The sequence below is a fragment of the Miniopterus schreibersii genome, assembly GCF_964146895.1.
Source record: "Miniopterus schreibersii genome assembly, chromosome: 16".
Classification (NCBI taxonomy): Eukaryota; Metazoa; Chordata; class Mammalia; order Chiroptera; family Miniopteridae; genus Miniopterus; species Miniopterus schreibersii.
This window is the reverse complement of record NC_138116.1, coordinates 31,635,672-31,656,368: the sequence shown is the minus strand read 5'-3', so window position 1 is coordinate 31,656,368 and position 20,697 is coordinate 31,635,672. Positions and strand designations below refer to the sequence as shown.

The 20,697-nt window shown below is 54.4% G+C and overlaps 3 protein-coding genes across 11 annotated transcripts in view; all 3 read left to right on the top strand.

Annotated features, from left to right (window-relative positions):
* The first annotated feature begins 106 nt into the window (after positions 1–106).
* Positions 107–4,539, top strand: RILP (Rab interacting lysosomal protein). 4 transcript variants are annotated; one of them, XM_081161376.1, is made up of 8 exons: positions 107–674; positions 747–840; positions 936–1,042; positions 1,126–1,371; positions 1,685–1,806; positions 2,177–2,299; positions 3,701–3,784; positions 4,073–4,539. In XM_081161376.1, exons 1-8 carry the CDS (start codon positions 447–449, stop codon positions 4,188–4,190), a joined length of 1,122 nt encoding a protein of 373 aa, XP_081017502.1. In that variant the 5' UTR covers positions 107–446; the 3' UTR covers positions 4,191–4,539. The 4 variants fall into 4 exon arrangements, with proteins under 4 accessions (XP_081017502.1, XP_081017504.1, XP_081017505.1 ...); XM_081161378.1 differs by having other exon boundaries at positions 195–674; positions 4,036–4,537; XM_081161379.1 differs by having other exon boundaries at positions 211–674; positions 753–840; positions 4,036–4,537.
* Positions 4,540–4,753: 214 nt separating this feature from the next.
* On the top strand, positions 4,754–15,868 carry SCARF1 (scavenger receptor class F member 1). 2 transcript variants are annotated; one of them, XM_081161275.1, is made up of 11 exons: positions 4,970–5,117; positions 5,414–5,475; positions 5,706–5,807; positions 6,711–7,236; positions 8,806–9,021; positions 9,437–9,565; positions 10,345–10,448; positions 10,920–11,040; positions 12,291–12,412; positions 12,492–12,638; positions 13,308–15,868. In XM_081161275.1, exons 1-11 carry the CDS (start codon positions 5,017–5,019, stop codon positions 14,162–14,164), a joined length of 2,487 nt encoding a protein of 828 aa, XP_081017401.1. In that variant the 5' UTR covers positions 4,970–5,016; the 3' UTR covers positions 14,165–15,868. The 2 variants fall into 2 exon arrangements, with proteins under 2 accessions (XP_081017402.1, XP_081017401.1); XM_081161276.1 differs by lacking the exon at positions 9,437–9,565 and having other exon boundaries at positions 4,754–5,117.
* A 2,406-nt stretch (positions 15,869–18,274) lies between these two features.
* Positions 18,275–20,697, top strand: part of SLC43A2 (solute carrier family 43 member 2) — a 42,235-nt gene continuing 39,812 nt past the window's right edge. Inside the window, exons 1-2 of one of the 5 annotated variants that reach the window (XM_081160983.1) lie at positions 18,275–18,345; positions 19,207–19,404. In XM_081160983.1, coding sequence (XP_081017109.1) covers positions 19,245–19,404 — 160 coding nt within the window. In that variant the 5' untranslated portion in view covers positions 18,275–18,345; positions 19,207–19,244. Of the gene's footprint in view, positions 18,346–18,465; positions 18,823–19,206; positions 19,405–20,697 lie in introns of those variants that run through there. The other 4 variants (XM_081160982.1, XM_081160981.1, XM_081160980.1 and 1 more) reach the window with 4 other exon arrangements.

Below are 20,697 nucleotides of genomic sequence, written 5' to 3'. Positions count from 1 at the left end.
CAATTAGTTGTCTCTGGCTGAGGCCAGTGACTGCCCTCCTACTTCTCACCTCTTGCCCTCTGTGTTTGGCAGCCAAGTGTGGCCTCATGACTCCAGACATAGGGGTGGAGCCTGGATTGGGCACTGGGGAGGGCTTGACCAAAGTGACCACTTACAGCCCTGAGCCTGAGCTCTTGGACACGTTGCTGGAGGTTGGCTGTCCTGCTTCCTGTGACCTTGGGGACTTGAACAGGACAGGGCCCAGGCTGCCCAGAGCACCGTCTCCTTCCCCCACGCTGTTTTCCTTAATTTTCCTTATCTGTTTTCCTTAATCGCTCCTCCCCTCTCGCTTCTACCCCACCCTCTACTGCCCTAAACCGCTTCGTGGGCGGAAACTGTTTGACTATTTCCTGCCCCAGTTAGGGTTGGGGGGCGGTGACTGTCGCAGCCCTTGGCCTTCAGGGGATATGGAACCCAGGAGGGCGGCGCCTGGGGAGCATGGCTGGGCACCTCGAGTGGCTCCGGGGGTGGAGACGGCCGCAGAGCTCGTGTACCATCTAGCGGGGGCCCTGGGCACTGAGCTGAAGGAGCTGGCACGCCGCTTTGGGCCGGAGGCGGCGGCGGGGCTCGTGCCTCTTGTGGTGCGGGCGCTGGAGCTCCTGGAAAAGGCTGCGGTGGGGCCCGCCCCCGACTCGGTGAGTCACTGCCCCTCCCTTTGCCACCGCGAGGGGTCGGCGGGGGCCTAACCCTGAGCCCCGACTCCCCAGCTGCAGGTGTCGGCGCAGCAGGCTGAACTGGAGCTGCAGCGGCTGCGGGCAGAGAATGAGAACCTCCGCAGAGAGCTGCGCTGCGGGCCGCAGGGTGAGTGCGGGCCAGGCCGGGGGTGGGGGTGTTGGGGTCAGGCCGGCTCAGGGACTACCTCCCACGGGCCGCCACTAAAATCATCCCTTCCTCAGAGGAGCGCACTCTGCTGCGGCAGCTCAAGGAGGTGACCGACCGACAGCGGGACGAACTCCGAGCACACAACCGCGACCTGCTGCAGCGCAGCCAGGAGACTGAGGCGGTGAGCGCGCGGAGAGGCAACGACGTGGGGCGGGGCTCTCTCAGCGTCCCACCCACCAGCCCTACTGTTTGCTCCGCCCCCAGTTGCAGGAGCAGCTGCAGCGCCTCCTGCTGGTGAATGCGGAGTTACGGCACAAGCTGGCCGCGGTGCAAACCCAGCTGCGAGCAGCACGGGACCGCGAGAGCAAGTGGGAGCTGGGGCATGAAGGGGCCATGGAGCTGGCTCAGGAGCGGGCACGGAACCAGGCCGAGGGTCCTGGATGCGAGCAGAGGCAGGAGCCCGAGCGGGCGACCACCGGAGCAGGAGTCCCAAGGACCCCTGAGGACCCCGTGAGTGCCCGCTGAGGTTAAGGACTTCCCCAGTACGCACGATGTCTGGCACTGGGGGAGCACTTGGGGAAGGTTTGCAGTGCTGAGTAGCAGGTCCAGTGGGAAGTTTGAAGGTGGCACACAAATGCGTCCCCCCAGCTGGCCTCTGTCCCACTCATCTAGAGCATTGGTCTGTCATGTTGCGCCGCACTGCCTCCCAAGTCTCCCTGCCAGTCACTCCCTCTAGCATTCCTGTGCCGACCCAGAGGCAGAGGAGTGCCAACCAAGGCACCCCTCTGACCAAGCCTGCCCTCCTGCTGGGCATTCCCCACAGCGTCCCTCCGATGTGGGGCAGTGCGGCTTCAGTCGAGAGGAGCTTCAGCAGATCCTTCAGGAGCGGAATGAGCTCAAAGCCAACGTGTTCCTGCTAAAGGAGGAGTTGGCCTACTTCCAGCGGTGAGGGCACTGGGCAGGAGCTGGGAAGCTGAAGGGCTCCAGTCACACCTGTTCCTAGGCCTCAGGTCACCTGCGTCAGTCTCTAGCACATAAACAGTGATATGTGCCAGGCACTGTGCTGGGCACAGGGAGGACATGAATCACACAGTCCCTGTCCTCCTGGAACTTCATGCAAATGAGGGAGGGGGCAGTACAAAGGCTCACAGCAGCCACAGCAGCAGTCAAGGAAGTATTCCTAGGAGGGGTGACGCCTAAGCTAAGGTTCCAAGGGTGTTGGTAAGGCAGAGTGTTTCAAAAAAGGGTACTTTGGTGTGAGACTTACTGTTGGCATCCCCATCACTTTTCCCCTTCCTTTTCCCCTCCTTTGTAGGGAGCTACTCGCAGACCACAGGGTACCTGGGCTTTTGCTGGAAGCCATGAAGGTGGCTGTCAGGAAGCAGCGGAAGAAGATCAAGGCCAAGATGTTAGGGACCCCAGAGGAAGCAGAGAGCAGGCAAGTCCCTGCCTACATTCTCACTGAGCCGGCCCTCCCTCCCTTGTTCTGCTGAGCCTCACGACCCAGCCTGGTCATGCTCTAACCCAGCTCTAGCCACCTCCTAAGTGTGCTGACCTACTCTGGTCACTCCATTTAGCTTGCTGGCTCAGCCTGGTCATCTTTTTTGTTGTTTGTTAATCCTCACCTGAGATATTTTTGTCCATTGATTTTTAGAGAGTGGAAAGAAGGGAGGGAGGGGGAGAGGGAGAGAGAGAAACAAGAGGGAGAGCGAGAAACATCGATGTGAGAGAGATACATCAATCAGTTGCCTTCCACACACTCCCAGACCTGGACAGGAGGGAGGGTTGTGTGTGTGTGTGTGTGTGTGTGTGTGTGTGTGTGCGCGCGCGCGCGCGCGCGCGCGGGGGATGAAACCTGAAACCCAGGTTTGATACCTTGACCAGGAATCAAACCTGCGACCCTTTGGTGCCTGGGCCAATGCTCTAACCACTGAGAAACACTGGCCAAGGCCTGGTCATCTTTTGAGTCTTTTGTCTCAGACTGAACCTCTTACCCCAGCCTAGTCACCCCTTAAACCTACCACTCTAGTCTAATAACTCTTGGATCTGCTAACCTGGCCTGGTTATCCCCTAAGCCTATTTTACAGCCTGCCCAGCAGAGTCTGCCACTCTGGCCTGGTCACCCCCTGAGCCTACTATCTGGCCTGCTCTGCCGAACTTGCCGTTCTGCCTTGGTCACCCCTTGAATCTGCTGATCTTGTGTGGTCACCCCCTGAGCCTGCTGTCCTAAGCCTGCCACCCTTCTCTCTGGATCACTGCTCCCACTTGCCATGCTCCCTGTGCATCCTGCTGAAGAATCCTGCTAATGCTCTTTCTCCACATTCATTCTATGGTTCCCTGCCCTGGCTGTATCTGTTTGCTCTCAGAGGGGTAAGACTGGAGCTGTAGAGACCTCCATAGAAAGCCAAAAGGTCTGGGTTCAAAGAGCTTCTGGGCTGGTGAGCACGTGGAGATGTGGGACTCATGGCGGGTCTGAAGAGGGCATGGGAACCCTGCGCCCTTTCCCCATGCCTTGCCCTATGCTTTTCTTCCATCTGGTTATTCCTGAGTTATATCCTTTTACAATACATCGGTCATCTAGTAAGCAAAAAGTCCAAAAAACAAAAAGACTGTAGCTGTAGCCTTGTCAGGGGCCTGCTATCCATCGGGCTATAAAGTGAAAGTCTCAAGATGTCCTTCATCTCCCCAGTGTCTCCTCTCCAGCCTTAAGGGTCCTGCTGTTGCTCTGTCCTCCCCTGCCTGCTTCTGGGGGCTGCACAGAAGGCTGACCATAGCTGCATTCCCATTGTCCCTCATGGCCTTGATAAATGACACCTCTTTCCTCTCTCTTCTGCCTCAGTGACGATGAGGATGGCTCATGGCTCCTGCTCTCCAGTGATAAGGGAGACTACCCTACACCCCCTGAGTCCAGAATACAGAGTTTGTATGTTGTGGGGAGAGGAAGGGCAAAACAGGTGGGGGTGAAGGGGCCCCACCTTGATTCTTCTCAGCATCCCTGCTCCTACTCCCCTGACACTCACCCTGCTACCCTGAGCTCTAAGCGTGCCCCGCCCCTCCTGCTTCTCTGACCCTGGCCCTTTCGCCTCCCCACTACCTCATGCTGCTCTTTCTTCCTAATATTATCCCCTTTTCCCACCACCCCCTGTCTTCAGCCCATATCCTTGATCTCTCTAGCATCCAGGCTCAAAGTACCTCTTGGATCTCCCCCCAGCTTTGGCCTGTGTTATCGGGATGAAGCAGAGGCCCCCGAAGCCAAGAGCAGCAGCACAGCTCCCAGCAAGCTAGGGGGAGAAGAAAAGGCCCCAGAGCAATCCCACAGCAGCTCCTGACCTGCCCTGCTTTGCTCTCAATGAACATCTTTGTCTGGGGGTCTCAGGTGCCCTGAAGTCTGACTGTGGGAGGACGTGTGACCTCAAATGAGGACAGGGCTCCCTCCTTCTCAGCCCTCCCAGGCTCTTTCCCAATCTTGGCTTGAGCCTGGGCATGACAGGAAGTTCAACCTACCTTCCTTCCCTATATGTCTGAGCTAAGCCTCCGGGGTCAGATACAAGTGCTTCCTCTCTGAGTCTCAGTTTTCCCATCCATGAAATGGAGAACTGACTATCTACCTCCCAGAGATTTGTGCAGATTGCCTAAGCTAATGTAATAAAGTAACTGCCCATGACGCAGAAACTGTTCCACGTCTGTCTGTCAGTGGTCTGCCCCTCTTCTCGCCCTGCTCTGCCCTGCTCGGTCAGGGAGGCAGGCTGAGGTTGCCTCAGTGTTTCCTTGGTCATCACTGGGTGGGGAGGCTTCTCCCAGCTTGGGCATCATTGGGAAGTATGACCTAATGGAAAAGTGTGGCTCCCCTCTCACCCCACCCCCTCGACTGTTCCCAATACCTCCGGGACTTACAGCTTCATTTTCCTGTCCCCTCCAGACTGAAACCAGCCCCTTAAGCTCCTACTCAGCACTCGTGTTTGGCCCCCGTTTCCCTTTCATTTCTCTGGTATCACGGTCTTCCCAGCACTGGCCTGCCCACCCTCTCAGGGAGGTGCCTCATGGCAGCCCGCCCCTCCGGCCTGGTTTCCTCAGGAAAAGCCTTGGGAGGAAATGGAGGGGGTTGGGAGCTGTGAGGGCCAGGCTAACTCAAACCCTCTCACTGCACTGGCCGCCATGGTGCTGAGGCTGCTGCTCCCACTGCTACTGCTCTGGACTCAGAGGACCCAGGGATCTGAGCTGGACCCTAATGGGCAGCATGTCTGCATGGCCAACAGGTGGATCTTGTGGGAGTTTGGGGGGGGGGGGTGTGGCTGAACTGGTACTGATGTGTGGGGCGGAGCGGGGGGACGGTGAGGGAAGAGATCATGATGCTGAAGGGAGGGAGGCTTGGGGACAGCCTGAAGGGTGGTGGATAGTCAGGACAGATGGTGGGAAGGCTGGGGAAGAAGAGCGAAGGGGTTGGGATCAGTGGGGCTGTGACTCTTGGCCAGGCCTCCCATATCTCAGCCAGAAACAGTGATCCACTTTTGAAACCAGTCTGCCCCCCGGCTGATCCCTCTCTGCCCCACAGCCCCTCTACTGAGCTCCAGTGCTGCCCAGGCTGGAGGCAGAAAGATCAAGAATGCACCATTCGTGAGTAGCCAAGACCAACCCCCACCCCAGAGAAGGGAGGGCATAGCCCAGTGACCTTCCTACCCTCCTGGGGGGCCTATTTCCCCTCCTGAGCCCCGGTGCTAGGGTCCATCCTGTGACACAGCCCTGAGGGAGCAGCTCTGAGGGGGCAGGGGACCAGGAGCCAGTGAGTAAGCATAGTGTCCCCTGGTCAAGCCCCAGTCCTTCTGACCTGGGTGGGTGTTTTTCAGCCATTTGTGAGGGGCCCGATGCCTGCCGGGAAGGTGAAGTATGCGTGAAACCAGGCTTCTGTCGATGCAAACCTGGATTCTTCGGGGCCCAATGCAACTCCCGTGAGTCCTGAGTCTTGCCTGGGGGATGAAGTTGCTGGGCAGAACTAAGAGAGCAGGGAGGCAAAGCAGGTAGGACTGTCATCGTAGAACAGGAGGGCCAGAACCTCTCCAATCCTCACGGAGGAAATTGAGGCCCAGACACAGGAAGTGACACTCCTGGCAGATGCCCTGAGTCATTTGGTTTTTGCCCCTATCCACAAAACCCTACACACAGTTTCAGTTCTGAGCCCTTAACCTTCCTTTTCAACTCAGAATAGATGCTGGCGATTCCTGTTAATTGCAAAATGGATGCATTCTCAGTCTCCCCCACTTACACCTATACAGCATATGTGTAGAGGTTAGCAGGAGGGCCCTGGCCAAGCTGTCTGCCCTCTCTGGCAGAAAAGAAGGGCATGGGAAAAGGGTTGGTGGGCAGGATGGCCAGAGGGCAGCCATCAGGAATCAAGGTTGAGAGGAGACGCGGAGAAAACGCGGCTTCTCCTGTGACCCTGATGGGCAGCACCCAGGCCTGCTAGGCCCAGCTCATCTCCAGCCGGGTGGAGAAACCCAAAGGAGGAGGGAGCATGATTGAACCTCCCCCCCCACCCACACACACGCACACACACTTCTCTGTGACTCTGGGCAAGCCCCTTTCCCAGTCAGGATCTTTGTGTGTTCTGGAATGTGAAGTGGGAGGCTGGGTCACTGCTAAGGGGTTTTGTAGTTCAGAGTCTGGGGCAGGAAGTGAGTTTGCCCCCGGAGGATATGATGCCAGATGTTCCAAGGGTCTGTTCCTGGCCCTTGGAGGACGGGCCTGGCACCCCTCTTCGTTGTGGAAGGGGGTCCAGAGCCTGCGTCCAGGTGGGGCCTGAGCCCGCTAACCCCCTTCTGTCCCTCCCCACCCCCTCCCTTCGTTCCCCGCAGGCTGCCCAGACCAGTACTGGGGCCCCGACTGCCGTGAGAGCTGCGCCTGCCACCCCCATGGCCAGTGCGAGCCAGACACTGGCCTGTGCCACTGCCAAGCCGACCGCTGGGGCCGCCACTGTGAGTTCGAGTGCGCTTGCAGCCCTCACGGGCGCTGCGACCCGAAGACCGGCGCGTGCCGCTGCAAGCCCGGGTGGTGGTCGGCCAAGTGCGACCACCGATGCCAGTGCAACTCGGTGGCGAAGCGCTGTGAACAAGCCACGGGCAAATGCCTGTGCGAAGAGGGCTGGTGGGGCCATCGCTGCAGCTTCCACTGCAACTGCCACGGCTCGCCCTGCGCGCAGGAGACGGGGCGCTGCGCCTGCCGGCCGGGCTGGTGGGGCCCCCAGTGCGCGCAGCGCTGCGAGTGCGTGCGGGGCCGCTGCGGCGCCGCCTCGGGCCAGTGCGCCTGCCCACCCGGCTTCCGCGGCGCGCGCTGCGAGCTGCCCTGCCCCGCCGGCCTCTACGGGGTGCAGTGCAGCCGCAGGTGAGGCCGTGGGGGGCGGCCGAGGGGCGCGGCGTGCAGTGGGGGAGAGAAGGGATGGGAGGGGGAGAGGCCGAGGGACTTGCGCAGGACGGGAGGTGGGGGCTCCGGGAGGGAGTTGCACGGTGCTCTCCGTGAACATCTACAAGGACGGGATGAACCCGTGGGTGGAAGACCCTCGATGCCCCGAGGTCCAGCCTCCCACACCTCCTTCACCCGATTACTGCTAAACAACAAAAAAGACTAGTATAGCAAGCCACACTTCGAAACAGATGAATGAATCACGTGACAAAATGATTGCATGGTCCCTTTGAGACTCAGTGACTTTTTTTAAAAAAGTGTTGTTTCTTTTTTAATATGTCTTTATTGATTTCAGAGAGAGGACAGGAGAGGGAGAGAGGGATAGAAACATCAATGATGAGAGAGTCACTGATCGAGCCCGTAACCCGGGCATGTGCCCTGACGGGGAATCGAACCCCGATCGCCTGGATCCCAGGTCCACGCTCAACCTCTGAGCCATGCCCGGCCGGGCAAGACTCAGTGACTTTCAAACTTTGACCAGCTCCACCCACAATAATGTGTTTTACATCTCCCCTAACACACACACCCATATAAATATATACACATATATAACTGAAGTAAAAGCTTAACCAGACAACACATTTATCTTTACTACGTATATATGACATATAATATGTGAATATATAATACGTATATACTCTGATGTTTTCTATTCTCTTTTTTTTTCTGCTGCTGGTCGGGATCTGCTAAATTGATTTTATGAACTCCCCTCCTCCCCCACTGAGTCTAATCAAAGCATAGGATCCCAGATAATAAAGTATCTGAGGGAGAAACTTAAAGTTACTGTTGCAGATCAATGAGAAACTAAGATAATATAAACCTGATTGGAAAAATTGCTAAGAGAGTAGATCCTAAGAGTTCGCATCACAAGGAAAAAAATATTTTCTTTCTTTTTTGTCTCTATATGAGGTCATGGATATTAATTAAACTTTTTGTGGTATATGCAAGTCAAGTCCTTATGCTATACACCCCCAGCTTATACAGTGCTGCATGTCAATGACATTTCAATACAACTGGGGGAAATTTTCAAAGATAAGATAAACTTGAAACTGTAGTGGTGAAAACAGACATTAAAATGCTTTTATTTTTATTCATTTTCATGTTATGAGATAGGAGATAAACTACTGAGTCCCATCCCTGCCAGACCTCAGGGATGGCATGGTTGGGAGGGGGAAGGGACACTGGGCAGAAGGGGGGCAAAGGGTGGGGTGATAACTTGGCTGCTCTGGCTGGGTTGGTAGCTCCTGGTGACCCTGGGACCCAGGGAAGGATGAGTCCCAGAATCAGGGGTTAGAAGGAGAGAGCTGGAATCCTACTAGAGTCAGTAGAGATCATTTGTCCAGCTTCTTTGTAGTACAACATAGGGAAGCTGAGTCTCAAACCTGCCAGAATGATTTAGCTGGGACCTGGGTGCTCTCCAGTGCCTCTGGAGGCCTGGGTGAGCACTCCATCCATTTGCCCCAAGAGCTTCCCATAAACTTCTCTTCCCAGGTGTGGCCACTGCAAGAACAAGCGGTGTTCTGCGGACACAGGCAGCTGTGAGTCCTGTGAGCCAGGCTGGAATGGGACTCAGTGCGACCAGCCCTGCCCACCTGGCACTTTTGGCGAGAGCTGTGGGCAGCAGTGTCCCCACTGCAGGTTTGGGGAGGCCTGTCAGCCAGACACTGGGCACTGTCAGAGCTGTGAACCTGGCTGGCTGGGGCCCAGGTAAGGGGCCAACCTGCTCAGGGTGGTGTGCACCTTCCTACAGAATCCTAACTCCAGTTGCTCCCTCTGGGATAGGTGCCCCCTCCCCCAAACACACACTCACACAGCCCCCTGGGTCCTGCCACCTGGCAAAGACTGAAGGGAGAGAAATGGATGCTGATGAGGCCTTGGGCAGGGTTCTCTTCCAACTCCCTGCTACTCAGGCTTCCTATCTTCTTCTCCCTGCAGGGATCTCTAGTCTGTCACCCAGCCTATTGGGTTTGGCCCCAGCTTCAAGCCCCTATTTGTACCTGAGCTTCACTGCTGAGGACCCACAGTTGGGTCCCTGAGTCCAGAAGCATGGGGAAGATGGGTAGGTCCCCTTATGAGGAGCAGGCCTGCCCTGTTCCTCTTTCCAAGTCTTGCCTCACCTCAGGTGTGAAGACCCCTGCCCAAGTGGCACCTTTGGGGAGGGCTGTGGCTCAACCTGCCCCACCTGTGTTCAGGGGGCTTGTGATGCTGTGACTGGGGAATGTATCTGCAACGCTGGCTACTGGGGACCCAGGTGAGGACTGGGGCCCTGGCAGAGAGGCAGGGGCCTAGGTCAGGCCTCTGTGCAATCTGTTTCCTTAACTTCTCCACCTCCCAATACTCAGCATCCTCAAAACTGAGAAGTCATTCTTCCTATTGTGGGGCCTGCATCTTCCAAAGGAGGGCTAGAGTGATGCTTAATTTAAAAGACCTGGCTCCCTACCCAGAAGGGGAAATTACTTAGGGGTAGGGGTCCTAACCCCACTTTTGTTTCCCTAAGATGTTCAGGTAGTAAAATGTATTTCATGTCAGTGTCTCCACTGTCAGGTTTTCCACTTCATGCCCATCTGGCTAGAATCTGGGATAGAATCTAGTATAAAATGGAAGATCCCTCATTTTATAGAGGAGAGGACCAAAGCCCAGAGAGTCAGGGGCAGGGCTGGACCTGGCTGGTTCCAGAGTCTGAGGATGCCTCTGCATGCTTAGTTCATATTAGTGCTGGGTGGGTAAGGGATGAGGCTCATGAGAAGTGGACTCTGCCTGAGGGTTACTCCCTGGGGCTGGGGACCAAAGGACAGCTTGTGGGTGGTCTCCCTGGAAGATAGCCTTAGGGGCTGAGGGATTCTCCCAGATGCTGCCAGGGTCACTGAGAATGTGGCTCAGAGGCAGGAGAAGTCTGCCCGGGCATCATCCAGGGAAGTCTGAATGGCAGAGGTGGGGAGCAATGCCCAGAAATCTACCTTCATCTATCCCCTGCCCACCTCCATCCCTCCTCAGCCAACCTTCAGCCTGTCTCTCCTTGTCACCCCACAGCTGCAACACTTCATGCCCATCTGGCTTCCATGGAAGCAACTGCTCTGTTCCCTGTGAATGCCCAGAAGGACCCTGTCACCCTGTCTCTGGAGCCTGCCAGCTGGGTAAGGTGGAAAGGAGGGTGCAGAATACAGACCCAGGGAAAGATTGGCCCTTTACATGGGCTCCAGAAGCTCATTTGCCAGGGAGGCTGAGCTCACTTCAGAGACATTCCCTATGCCTGAAATCTGTATGGGTGCTTTGGGGGTCCCCTGAAGATGTGATAGAACCCCTGTTCCCTGAGAAACCAGGCTAGCACCCAGGAAATGAGCAAGTAGGGCTGGACACTGGGATGTACATCAGGCATGAGAACTATGGGGAAGGGCTTGTGGAACAGACCATAGACCATCAGAAGGGGACAGACCAGCAGGGTGGCTGTCTAGAGGAGGGGGCCTCTAGGCTGAGCAAAGCCTATGTCTCTAAGAAGAGAGACCCATAGATGGAAGACTCCGGGGAGGAGGCAACTCAGCTAGAGATGAGACATTTATGGGAGACGGGAAGGCCCTGAATATTTGACCACTGCTTACTCTCCTCAGGGTCTCACAGCCAGGAGGCCGCCCTCATTGCCGGCATCCTTGTGCCTCTGCTGCTGCTCCTCCTGGGCATTGCCTGCTGTGCCTGCTACTGTTGGGCCGCCCGGTTGGATCCCAAGGACAGGTGAACACTGGCTTTCCTTTTAGGGGTGAGGAAGGGCTGGCCTTGTCACACACTTAGGTCAGAATTAATGGAGTAGTTGGCAGTGGCCGTAGCCTGGAAATATCAGGTCAGCTGCTTGCCTTCTTCAGAAGCCTTCAGTGGAAGCCAAGGAGCAGGGCCACCAGACTAGTGAAACTCAAACCCACAGCACAAGGCTGAGGTATACCTAGGGGACCAGAGGAGGAGGGTGGCAAGGCAAAAGCAGCAGGGCAGCTCTGGGCAGGGAGTGGAAGAGAGAAGGTCTCACATCCCCCAGAAAGGAGAGTGACATAAAAATCTGAGTAGTGGTTTAGCAGAGAATGTGGCTCTCCCAGAAAAGAAGAGGAAGGGTTTGGTCTTACGGCCTGCTGGAGACTGTTGTTTCCAAAGAGTTTTGTTTCTTTACAAAATCACTTCACATTTCTTCACTCTTTGGAGACTCTCCGTAGCACAGACATTTGGAGAAGGGAATGTGGGGGAGGAGGATTAGCAGAGGACAGAGGTCACTGATCAGGTGACTTGGCTGGTCACCGGAACTCACAAAGCCTGGACCCTGTTTTCTGGACTCTTTGTCTAGTGCTCTCTTACAGTTTGTACACTAATCCTTGAGTACATCATCCTATGTGCTGGGGGGCATTCACAGATGAGCAGACCCAGTAGCCTGTCCCCTGGGGCATAGAACCTGGGGTCCTCACATGAGGACCAGGACATGTACAAAGGCTGTCAGAGGAACGGTATGGAATGAAGCAGTCACTTTCAGTGTGGGGGTGGGGCCAACAGCAGACTTCCTGGAGGTGGTGTCACTTCCAGAAAACCAGGTGAGCTAGGACTCAGCTAGGATGATGATAGCACATAGCTGCATTTTGGGGAACCCCACCTGGTGCCTGGTGCTGTGTGGGGTCCTGAAAAAAACTCTGATAGATTGTAGTCGTCCCCATTTTACAGATAAGGTAACTGAGGCCCAGAAAGAGGTAACGTTTGAACAGAGTAGCTGCCCCAGGTCTATTTGACTTTAGAGCCATGCTACCCTCTGTGGCAGGCCCAAATCTCAGCCTCAATAGTTTGGACTTTACTCTGTGGTAATAGGAAGCCACTGAAGCAGACACAGCCACTCTGTCACCCTGTCTTCCTCACACTAACCTCGGGACTAGGATGGGCCTGGCCCTTTTGTCCTGCTACCACTCTGCCCCAACCAGTGGTCTCACACACTGACCACCCTCCTTCGCCCTCAGGCCAGCGAGAGATGGATCTGCTGTGTCCAGGGTGAAGTTCCGGGTCTGGGAGGCACTGAGCAGCCCGAGCTCTGTGCTCCTCTGCAGTTCCCTCAGCAGCCACAAGCTTCCCTGGGTGACAGGTGGGTGCTGAGGGTTGGGGCTGGAATGGGACAAGGTGTCCCATCAGGCTCTGCACCTGACCTGGAGCCCTCCCCCCAGTCTCCCACCACGACCCGGAGATCCCCTTCAACCACAGCTTCATTGAGCCATCCTCTGCCGGCTGGGCCTCGGACGACTCCTTCTCTTCTGATTCCGCGTCTGGAGAAGAAGATGAGGGTCCTGCCTACTGCGTGCCACCCAAAGAAGGTAGCCCCCAACAGCCCACTGGGGCTACTTCAAATCCTACTTGGGTGTCTGCGAATCCTTCTGATCCCTTTGTCCTACAGATATAATCATTCCCTGTATTGTACTATTTCTATAAAGTGTACAAACTTTTATTGTGGTATATAAAATAGAAACAAGCTAAATTTCTGTCCTTACCAAGCTTTTAGTCTGGTGGGCAGTAATCAGACACTTATAGTACAGAGTGATATGTGCTTTGATGGGGGACATACAAGGAGGGGCTATAATCCAGCCATGTCAGAGGAGATTGGGGTCAGGGAAGATGTCTCAGTGATTTTGGAGTTGAGTCTAGTGGAATCAGGAGTCAGCCAAGTGAAAGTTAGGGAGAGGGGGAAGGGATGTTTCAGGAAGAGAAAACTGTACACAAAGGCCCAGAGGTGAGAGGGACATGACTGTGTGGCATTGAAGAGTTTTAGCTTGGTGAGAGGGTGGCGTTAGGTCAAAGTAGGGAGGGTGAGAAAAGGTGTAGAAGTAGTAGTGCCCATTGAATAGGCCCAGTTCCCGCCTCTTTGCATCCTCGCTCTCTACCTTGCCCCATTTTTGAGGCCTCCCAGAAGATGGTGACCTAGGTAAACGGGATGGGGTGGGGTGGCCAGCCCAGCTTTGGCCAAGTTCTTCTATCTCTTCTGCCAGGCATGGTCCCTGTGACCCAGGTGGAGTCGCCAGAGGCCAGCCTGGTTGGAGGTCCCTTCGCTCCCCCTGAGGATGCCTCCACACCATTCGCCATCCCACGCACTTCCAGCCTAGCACGGGCCAAGCGACCATCAGTCTCCTTTGCCGAAGGTACCAAGTTTGCACCGCAGAGTCTCCGGAGCTCAGGGGAGCTGTCCAGCCCGCTCCGAAAGCCCAAGCGGCTCTCCCGAGGGGCCCAGCCAGGTCCTGAAAACCAGGAGGCTGAGGAGTCCACAGGCTCTGAGCAATCAGAAAAGGACAAGGCCCCTCCTGGGGCACCCAGCCCCAGGGATTCAGCCGTTGGCCACCGCCGGCTCCCAGTTGGTGGCCGGACAGTGGCTGAGCGTGTGGAAGCCATTGAAGGCAGTGTCCAGAAGAGCTCAGTCTCCGTAACCACAATCTACATGCTGGCAGGGACACCCCGGGAATCCGAGGGCCCAGTCCGGTCTGTCCTCCGCCGTTTTGGTAGCTTCCAGAAGGGCCAGACAGAGCCCAAGGTCAAGAGTGCCATCGTCAAGACTCCACATCGGGCACTGAGTCGGAAAAAGGGCAGCTCTGGGCTGGCGTCTGGCTCTGCCAGTCAGAGCCCTGGCTCAGCCCCAAATGAGGAGCTCACTGGGGCCTTGCAGCCTGCAGGAACTGGGCCAGAGGAAGTGGCCAGTGGGATGAGGGGTGGCATCAAGAGCTCAGGGAGGGTCCAGAAGCTGGCCCCCAGTGGCCCCCCAGAACAGGAACCCCAGAAGCTGGCTGATGACGAAGGGCAGGAGGAGCCCCAGTATGAGAATGTTGCACCCATCTCTGGGCCACCAGAGCCTTGAGGACCATAAATTTGGGGAGTGGGAAGACTATAGATGGGGGGTAGGCATCTGAACTGCCCCTGCATCAGATTGTATTTTGTGCTGGGAAAAGGTCCCAGGGCCAGGAAAGACCGACCAGTACCTCTGCCTTTCCATGGGGAAACATCCGAGGTAGAAGCCAGTTGGCTCTGGGCCCTGGCAGTGTGCCAGGGATGGTCTGGAAAACCTGGGCAGAGACGCCATGGGATGGGGTCAGGAAGGGAACGAGATGGCTGCAGGGACTTTTTTCTGTTGTCCTGGACTTTATTTGCCGCACAAGCCTATTCTTTCCTTCATTTGCAAAATATTTGTCTGAAATGGGAAACAACCTAAATGTTTGATGAGAAAAAAATTGGTTAAAGAAAAAATTTTTTTAATAATAGGTTCCTAAACAACCACAAAAATTATGTTGTGTAAGAATATTCAATATGAGAGATATGAGAGAATGTTCATGCTATACTGTTAAGTATAAAACTAAGTTTTCTTTTTATAAATTTCATTTCTTTTTGCCTCAGGATACATGTTTAGAATTCTTCCATTTATGTATATTTTGTGATTGTTTTACAAACATTCTCTTAAAGGATGTATGTGCATAAAGATTCGAGGGAAAGACATCAAATGGCATTTTTCTCTGGGAGATGAGATGATCTTTATCTTCTTTTTCATTTATTTTTTAACATTTTAAAAAATTGATTTTAGAGAGATGGAGGGGGAGAGAGAGAAACATCAATGTGAAAGAGAAACATCGATCGGTTCCCTCCCAAAGGCACCCCAACTGGGGATCGTACCCACAACCTGGGTATGTGCCCTGACTGGGAATCAAACCCAACCTTTTGGTGCATGGGACAATGCTCCAACAGAGCCATACCTGCCAGGGCTTACTTTCTTTTTAAACTTTTGTATAATTTGCAAATTTTCTACAGTGAACATTCTTTTTACTTTTCTCACTAGATTGGCTTTTAAAAAGAAATGTTCTTTATTAAAAATCAATAGGACTAACATTACAGACATGTGTGAAATAAAAATGAGATTTCCTTTCTCCCCAGAGGAATCTAGGGGACCAGGGAAGGGCCAGATTTACTTTTCACTGGATGTCTTCTTGTTCTGAATTCTTTCCTCACATGCTTGTATTACCTAGTCAGGAAGTAAAGAGCAGCTTCCCCTCCTATCCCAGTGCTCAGAGAATCTCATGAACAGTTTAGATGCTTCCTTTCTGATGTTTTCTGTGCACCTGAAAACAAAAGAGCATACTGTTCTGCAATTTGCTCTTTTACTTAACAATATATCCTGGATATCTTTCAGTGTCAATAAATATAAAGCTACCTCTTTTTTTAAAAAAATATCATGTGGAAATAACACGGATTATTTAAACCATCCCCTATTTATGGGGATTTGAGTTGTTTCTAATTGTTTGATACAATACATGATGCACTGTACAACTTTGTCCATATATCTTTTTATATTTGTGCAAGTTTTTCTGTAGAAGAGATTCCTGGAAGTGGAATTGCTGGGTTATGGAGTAAGAACATTAAACATTTGTGTACTTACTCCAAGTTGCCCTCCAAAAAAGTTGTACGGTTTTGTGTTCTCACAAATTATGGCGGTATCTATTTCCTCACATCCAATCTGATAAGTTTAAAATGGTATCATTATTTTAGGGCAATAAAAATAAAGTAATAACAGGTCAAAGTTGTGTGTTTTTTTCATAGTCACTTTTATTGAGAACTATAGTTTTAGGAAATGTTAAAGCTTCTTAAAAAGTTTTGACTTTTTACCTCTGATCAGATAAAAAAATTTTATTTTTCCTTTTTAACCATCAAAAATGGTATCATTAAAATCTGAATTTCTATGATTATTCTAAGATTCAGATTCTTTTCAAATCTTTAATAGTTATTTCCATAGTTATGAAAAATGTAAAACTGACCTTGGTAAATCTGATCTCTGTGAAAATCAGTCAGAAACGCTTTACCATTTGTCCTGCAGGATAAAGTTCAAGTTCTTCAACCTGACCCACACAGGCTCTTTCCTCCCCTCCAGGCTCTCTCTCCCCCTGGAGGCTGGTTGACCCGCCTGGTCCTAGACTCTCCAATCATATGGAATTGCTTGTGGTTCCTGCACATGCTGTTCTCTCACCTCTAGCCCTCAGAGTCCCTTTTTGGACAGCTCCTCCAGGAAGCCTTCCCTAACCACTCCCTAGAACACTTTCCATTATCTTTGTTCACTGATTGCATTATATATCTTTAATATCCTTGAAGTATATAAATCAGTGAGAAAAAGATGAACACTTCAAATAAAACTGGGGAAAGAAAATAACCAGATAATCTATAGGAAAAATACAAACAACTTAAAGATTTGAAAAGAAGCTCAATCTTAGAATAATAATAGAAATTCAGATTTTAATTATACCATTTTTGAAGTTTAAAAAGCGAAAATAAAAAATTTTCCATAGCTCACTTGGATGGGGTGGGGTGGAGAGGTGGATTTCAGGGTCTGAGACTGGAGGTTGGATGAAGCAGTTGGAGTCCTAGGAACACATAGACAGGCACATTAGGAAATACGGCTGTATTGGTGGAGAGGGAAAATAACAGCAGGTGTTGAAAGGGTGGTTCGCAGATGTTGAAAGGGTGGTTCACGGTCTCTAACTTCAGTAGCTAGTGGTACTATTATCTGTGAAAGAATGAGAGGAACAGTTTTGGAGGGAGAAAGTGAATTATTTTAGAGGTGTGTTTGAAACAGTTTAGAAATGTGTATGTAACAGCTGCCTGGAGATGGCCCTCAAGCAGGTGGCTCTAGGAGGATGGAGGGAAGGACTGAAGTTTGTCAGGTGGTGGTCGCAATCTTGTAAGTGGGTGAAATTCTGCATCGTGGGTAACGGGGTAGGTAACCAGCAAGGCTCCTCCAAGCCAACAGCTGCAGGCGTAGCCTGAACGAGGTTGCAGCGGCGGGTTCACGGCAGCAGGGGGCGCTGTCGGACTGGGGGACATGGAGCAGAAGGCTGCTGGGGCTCCCACTGCCCCGGGGAAAGATCGCTCCAAAAGCGTGCCTGGGAGACCTAGCTGAATCTGGGGAAGGCCCAGGGTCCTCTGAGGTCAGGCTAGTGTCTCCTAGACGGGGGACGAAGTCCGGCAGCTGAACCTCCGGAGCCTGGGCTCCATGCCCCTGCCCAGTTTGCTTCTCAGACTGGGAGCTGGAGCACTCCCGGTCTAGCGCGTTCTTCCGGAGGCCTGACTCGTCCTTGCAGCTTGGCGCTGCCCACCATGTCACCCTAAAGAGGGCCCCCCGAGGGAGACGTCCGGGAATGGGGTGAAGGTGGAGCAAGTCAGTGGGTATGGGAGAGTCAACTTGGGCACGGTTCCTGAGGGGGCCAAGAGGAGTGGGTCAGTCTGGATGAGGCAAAGGGGGGAGACACCATGCTAGGCGACAGACAAGCCCCAAACTCCCACCTGGGGATCCCCGAGGGACACCTTCCAGGGACCAGGCAGATGGCACTCAGGAGCGGGGTCGGTGAATCGGGAGAGCAGGGCAGATGCACACCACGCCTGGACAGGGTCCGGAGATCCGGAATGGGCAGGCAGTGCCTGGGTGGGGGTACTGGAGGGTGGGGACGAGGCACCAGGAGGGCAGGGATGCCTGGGGAGGAGGCACTGGACGCTGCGGGAGTGGAACGACCCACAGGGAGCCGGAGCATCACGGCACGGTGCCCAGGGCAGAGTTCGAGAAGCTGGGGACTCTAGCGGGCCCGAGCTGGGTGCGCGAGGGGGACGGGAGTGCAGCTGGGGAAAGCTGGGGGGCGCCGGTAGGAGGAGCCGGAGGTCCGGCCCGGGGCAGGTATAAGGGGTGGGGCTCCGGAGAGGCAATAGGATAAAGCCTCCAGGGGGTTCCAGCCCGGCTGTGACTCCAGTTTGAGGTGGCAGAGCAGAGGCTTGGCCCACCGGGGCCCCCACACCCCCAGTTCTCTTGTTTGTCTTCGAGTCCGGCCGGAACCGGCTTCGGCTCGCCGCCTGGCGGGCGAGTGCCTGCGGATTGGCCAACGCCTGTTTCTAGCTCTACTCAGCCAATCAGCGTGCGTCAGTGTTTTCTGCTTGGGGTCCTAATAAAAGGGCTGGAATAAAAGGGGACAGTAAAAGCGCCGGCCGGGCCCGACACACAGCAGTAGGAGCCGGGTGAGCTGGATTCTGGGAATCTGGGCCTCGGGTGGGGGTGCTGGGGGCAGAAGCCTCACGAGGGGGGTGTAAGGGAGATGTGTGAATATGAGAGGAAAGAGACTGGATGGATGAGGAGCCGCCAGAGGAGATGACGAATTTAGGAGGAGCAAGGAAATGGAGGAACCGGGATCCGTTTCCATCGAAAAGGGCAAATTGCCGGGGACACAGCCCAGGATGGGGGTCGCGCAGGTGGCTCGCGCCGCCGGTTTGAACCGGCTTCGCCTCCCATGCGGGGTTCGCGTGGCCGCAGTGCCTAGCGACCTAGACAGCGGCCAATGGCGCGGCAGTTCCTGTGCCATCAGGCCAATCAGCGAGCCGTAGGCGGACTGGAGCGAGCTCGGTGCGCTGATCTAGTGGTTGAAGGAACCAGCCCTGGGGAAGGGTCTCCATTGCGGGCGGGCGCCTGTCAGGATCTGAGCGAGTGGCCGCCCTCAGGTACGCCCCTGTTCAGGTGTCCTTACCTCAGGCTGCCACCCCTGCGGACTCCCAAGCTATGTCAATCATGCTGGGAGCCAGGACGAATTCCACGTCCCTGAGCAGGCGTTAGTCCCTTCCTGCTAGCATACCTCAGTTTACCTCTGAGCGAGCTGAGGGAGAAGTCTCCCTGCCTGGCCTGCACGGCTCTCCCGTCTCCGAGGGCAGCCGTATAGGTCAGCCGCGGTGGGTGGCCCAGGTCCCGGGCAAGGCTGGGGCTTCCTTGGCAGCGCGCACCTGCAGCCCGGGCCGCAGAGGGGTGACAAGCTCCGCGCTGCCGCAGGGGCCGAGTTCGGCCGCACCGACTGGTCAGGGCCGGGGGCTGACGCCGAGGTCTGTGTGCAGGTGGCTGCAAAGCCGGAGCCGGGCCACCTCGCCGCGTCATGGCGCCCACCTTGGCCACTGCCCATCGGCGCCGCTGGTGGATGGCCTGCACGGCGGTGCTGGAAAACCTCCTCTTCTCGGCAGTCCTCCTGGGCTGGGGCTCGCTGCTCATCATGCTCAAGTCAGAGGGCTTTTACTCCTACCTGTGTACTGAGCCAGGTGAGAGGGCGCGTGGGGCTCGGCTGGGGTGGTTCCTGGGGTGGGGGCTTTTGGATAGGGCGAGATGGCGGGACAGACCTAGCCAGCAATACTACCTCGCCGCGCAGCGCCTCCGGGTTAGCGAAAGGCCTATTGGATCCTCACCCAGCTCTGCCGGGTACATACCATTGTTCCCGTTTTATGGATGAAGAAACTGAGGCTCAGACGGATCTTCTGACTTGCCCAAGGAACTGTAATAGAATCAGAACCCCTAAGTCCGGGGTGTTATTTCCACCACCTGGGAACATTGTTGGACACCTCTCCTCCCAAGGCCTGGGACATCACTTGCCTTGCATTAAGCATGATATTCTGTGACTGTAGAAAGAGGAACTCCTGACTCAGTGCCTGGGGTGTAGCAAGAGAGAGGAAGTGGCTTGGCCTCCACCCTGTGGAAGGTTCATCTAGAATTTAGATGTTTTTTAGTCAGATCATTATGGAGTCTCTTAAGGGCTTGTCAGATACAATTTCTTGTCTGTTTTTGCTGCTTTGTGATTTCCCAATGGACATTTCCTCCCACAGGCTGTGAGAACATCTCAGTGGCCTTCTACCTCCATTGGGGAGAGGGGGGGGGGCAAGGGGGGTACTTATAGAAATGGCACTAGGTCTGTCCTTTCCCTTTGCCACACCGTTGGTGTTGCTGAATGCTGGCTGAGGATGCTGGTCTACAGGAATAGACCCCCATCCCTACCTACATACTTCCCAGCCCCGTGTGAAGGTCCTAATTGTTGCACCCTCAGTAGGTTCAGCCCAATAGTGGGACTCAGGTTGCTCCCAACTTCTACCCTCCTACCCATTTCCTAGGTTATCTGGATAGGAAACATTTCCCTCTGCGCTCTTGCTGTCTCCAGCAGTTCAGCCTAATAGTTGAACTCAGTAATGCCTCTCCCCATTACCTTTGTTAGCCAGCCCCTGCCTGAGTCCCTTTAAATGGGGACAGCCCAATCTTGACTCCCTGATCACACCACCAGCATGCATTGTCTTTCTAGAGTTCTTAGTTTGGGGAAAGAAAAAGTTCTGAACCAGTTCATGCTGCCTGTAACCCCATGTAGAGTCCTTCCTGCTCTTCTCTGACCTTCCCAGGATACTTGTGAGTGTTCCAGTCTCTAGGGGAGCCTAGCTGGAGAGGTTTAGGGCAGGGGAAAGGGAGGGGATGCACCGGCTCCTGGGAGAGGGCAGAGAGTGTATCATTTCAGGGCAAAGAGTGTATCATTTCGAACCTTTAGCCTTTAGCCACTCAGAAATATTTCCTGATAG

Excerpts from the sequence above, each read along its gene's own strand:
- RILP (XM_081161376.1), top strand. The coding sequence starts at position 447 with ATGGAACCCAGGAGGGCGGCGCCTGGGGAGCATGGCTGGGCACCTCGA. Across the intron at positions 675-746 it reads TGGGGCCCGCCCCCGACTCG|CTGCAGGTGTCGGCGCAGCA; the intron begins GTGAGTCACTGC and ends CCGACTCCCCAG. Across the intron at positions 1,372-1,684 it reads CAAGGACCCCTGAGGACCCC|CGTCCCTCCGATGTGGGGCA; the intron begins GTGAGTGCCCGC and ends CATTCCCCACAG.
- SCARF1 (XM_081161275.1), top strand. The coding sequence starts at position 5,017 with ATGGTGCTGAGGCTGCTGCTCCCACTGCTACTGCTCTGGACTCAGAGG. Across the intron at positions 5,118-5,413 it reads CATGTCTGCATGGCCAACAG|CCCCTCTACTGAGCTCCAGT; the intron begins GTGGATCTTGTG and ends TCTGCCCCACAG. Across the intron at positions 9,022-9,436 it reads CCTGGCTGGCTGGGGCCCAG|GTGTGAAGACCCCTGCCCAA; the intron begins GTAAGGGGCCAA and ends GCCTCACCTCAG.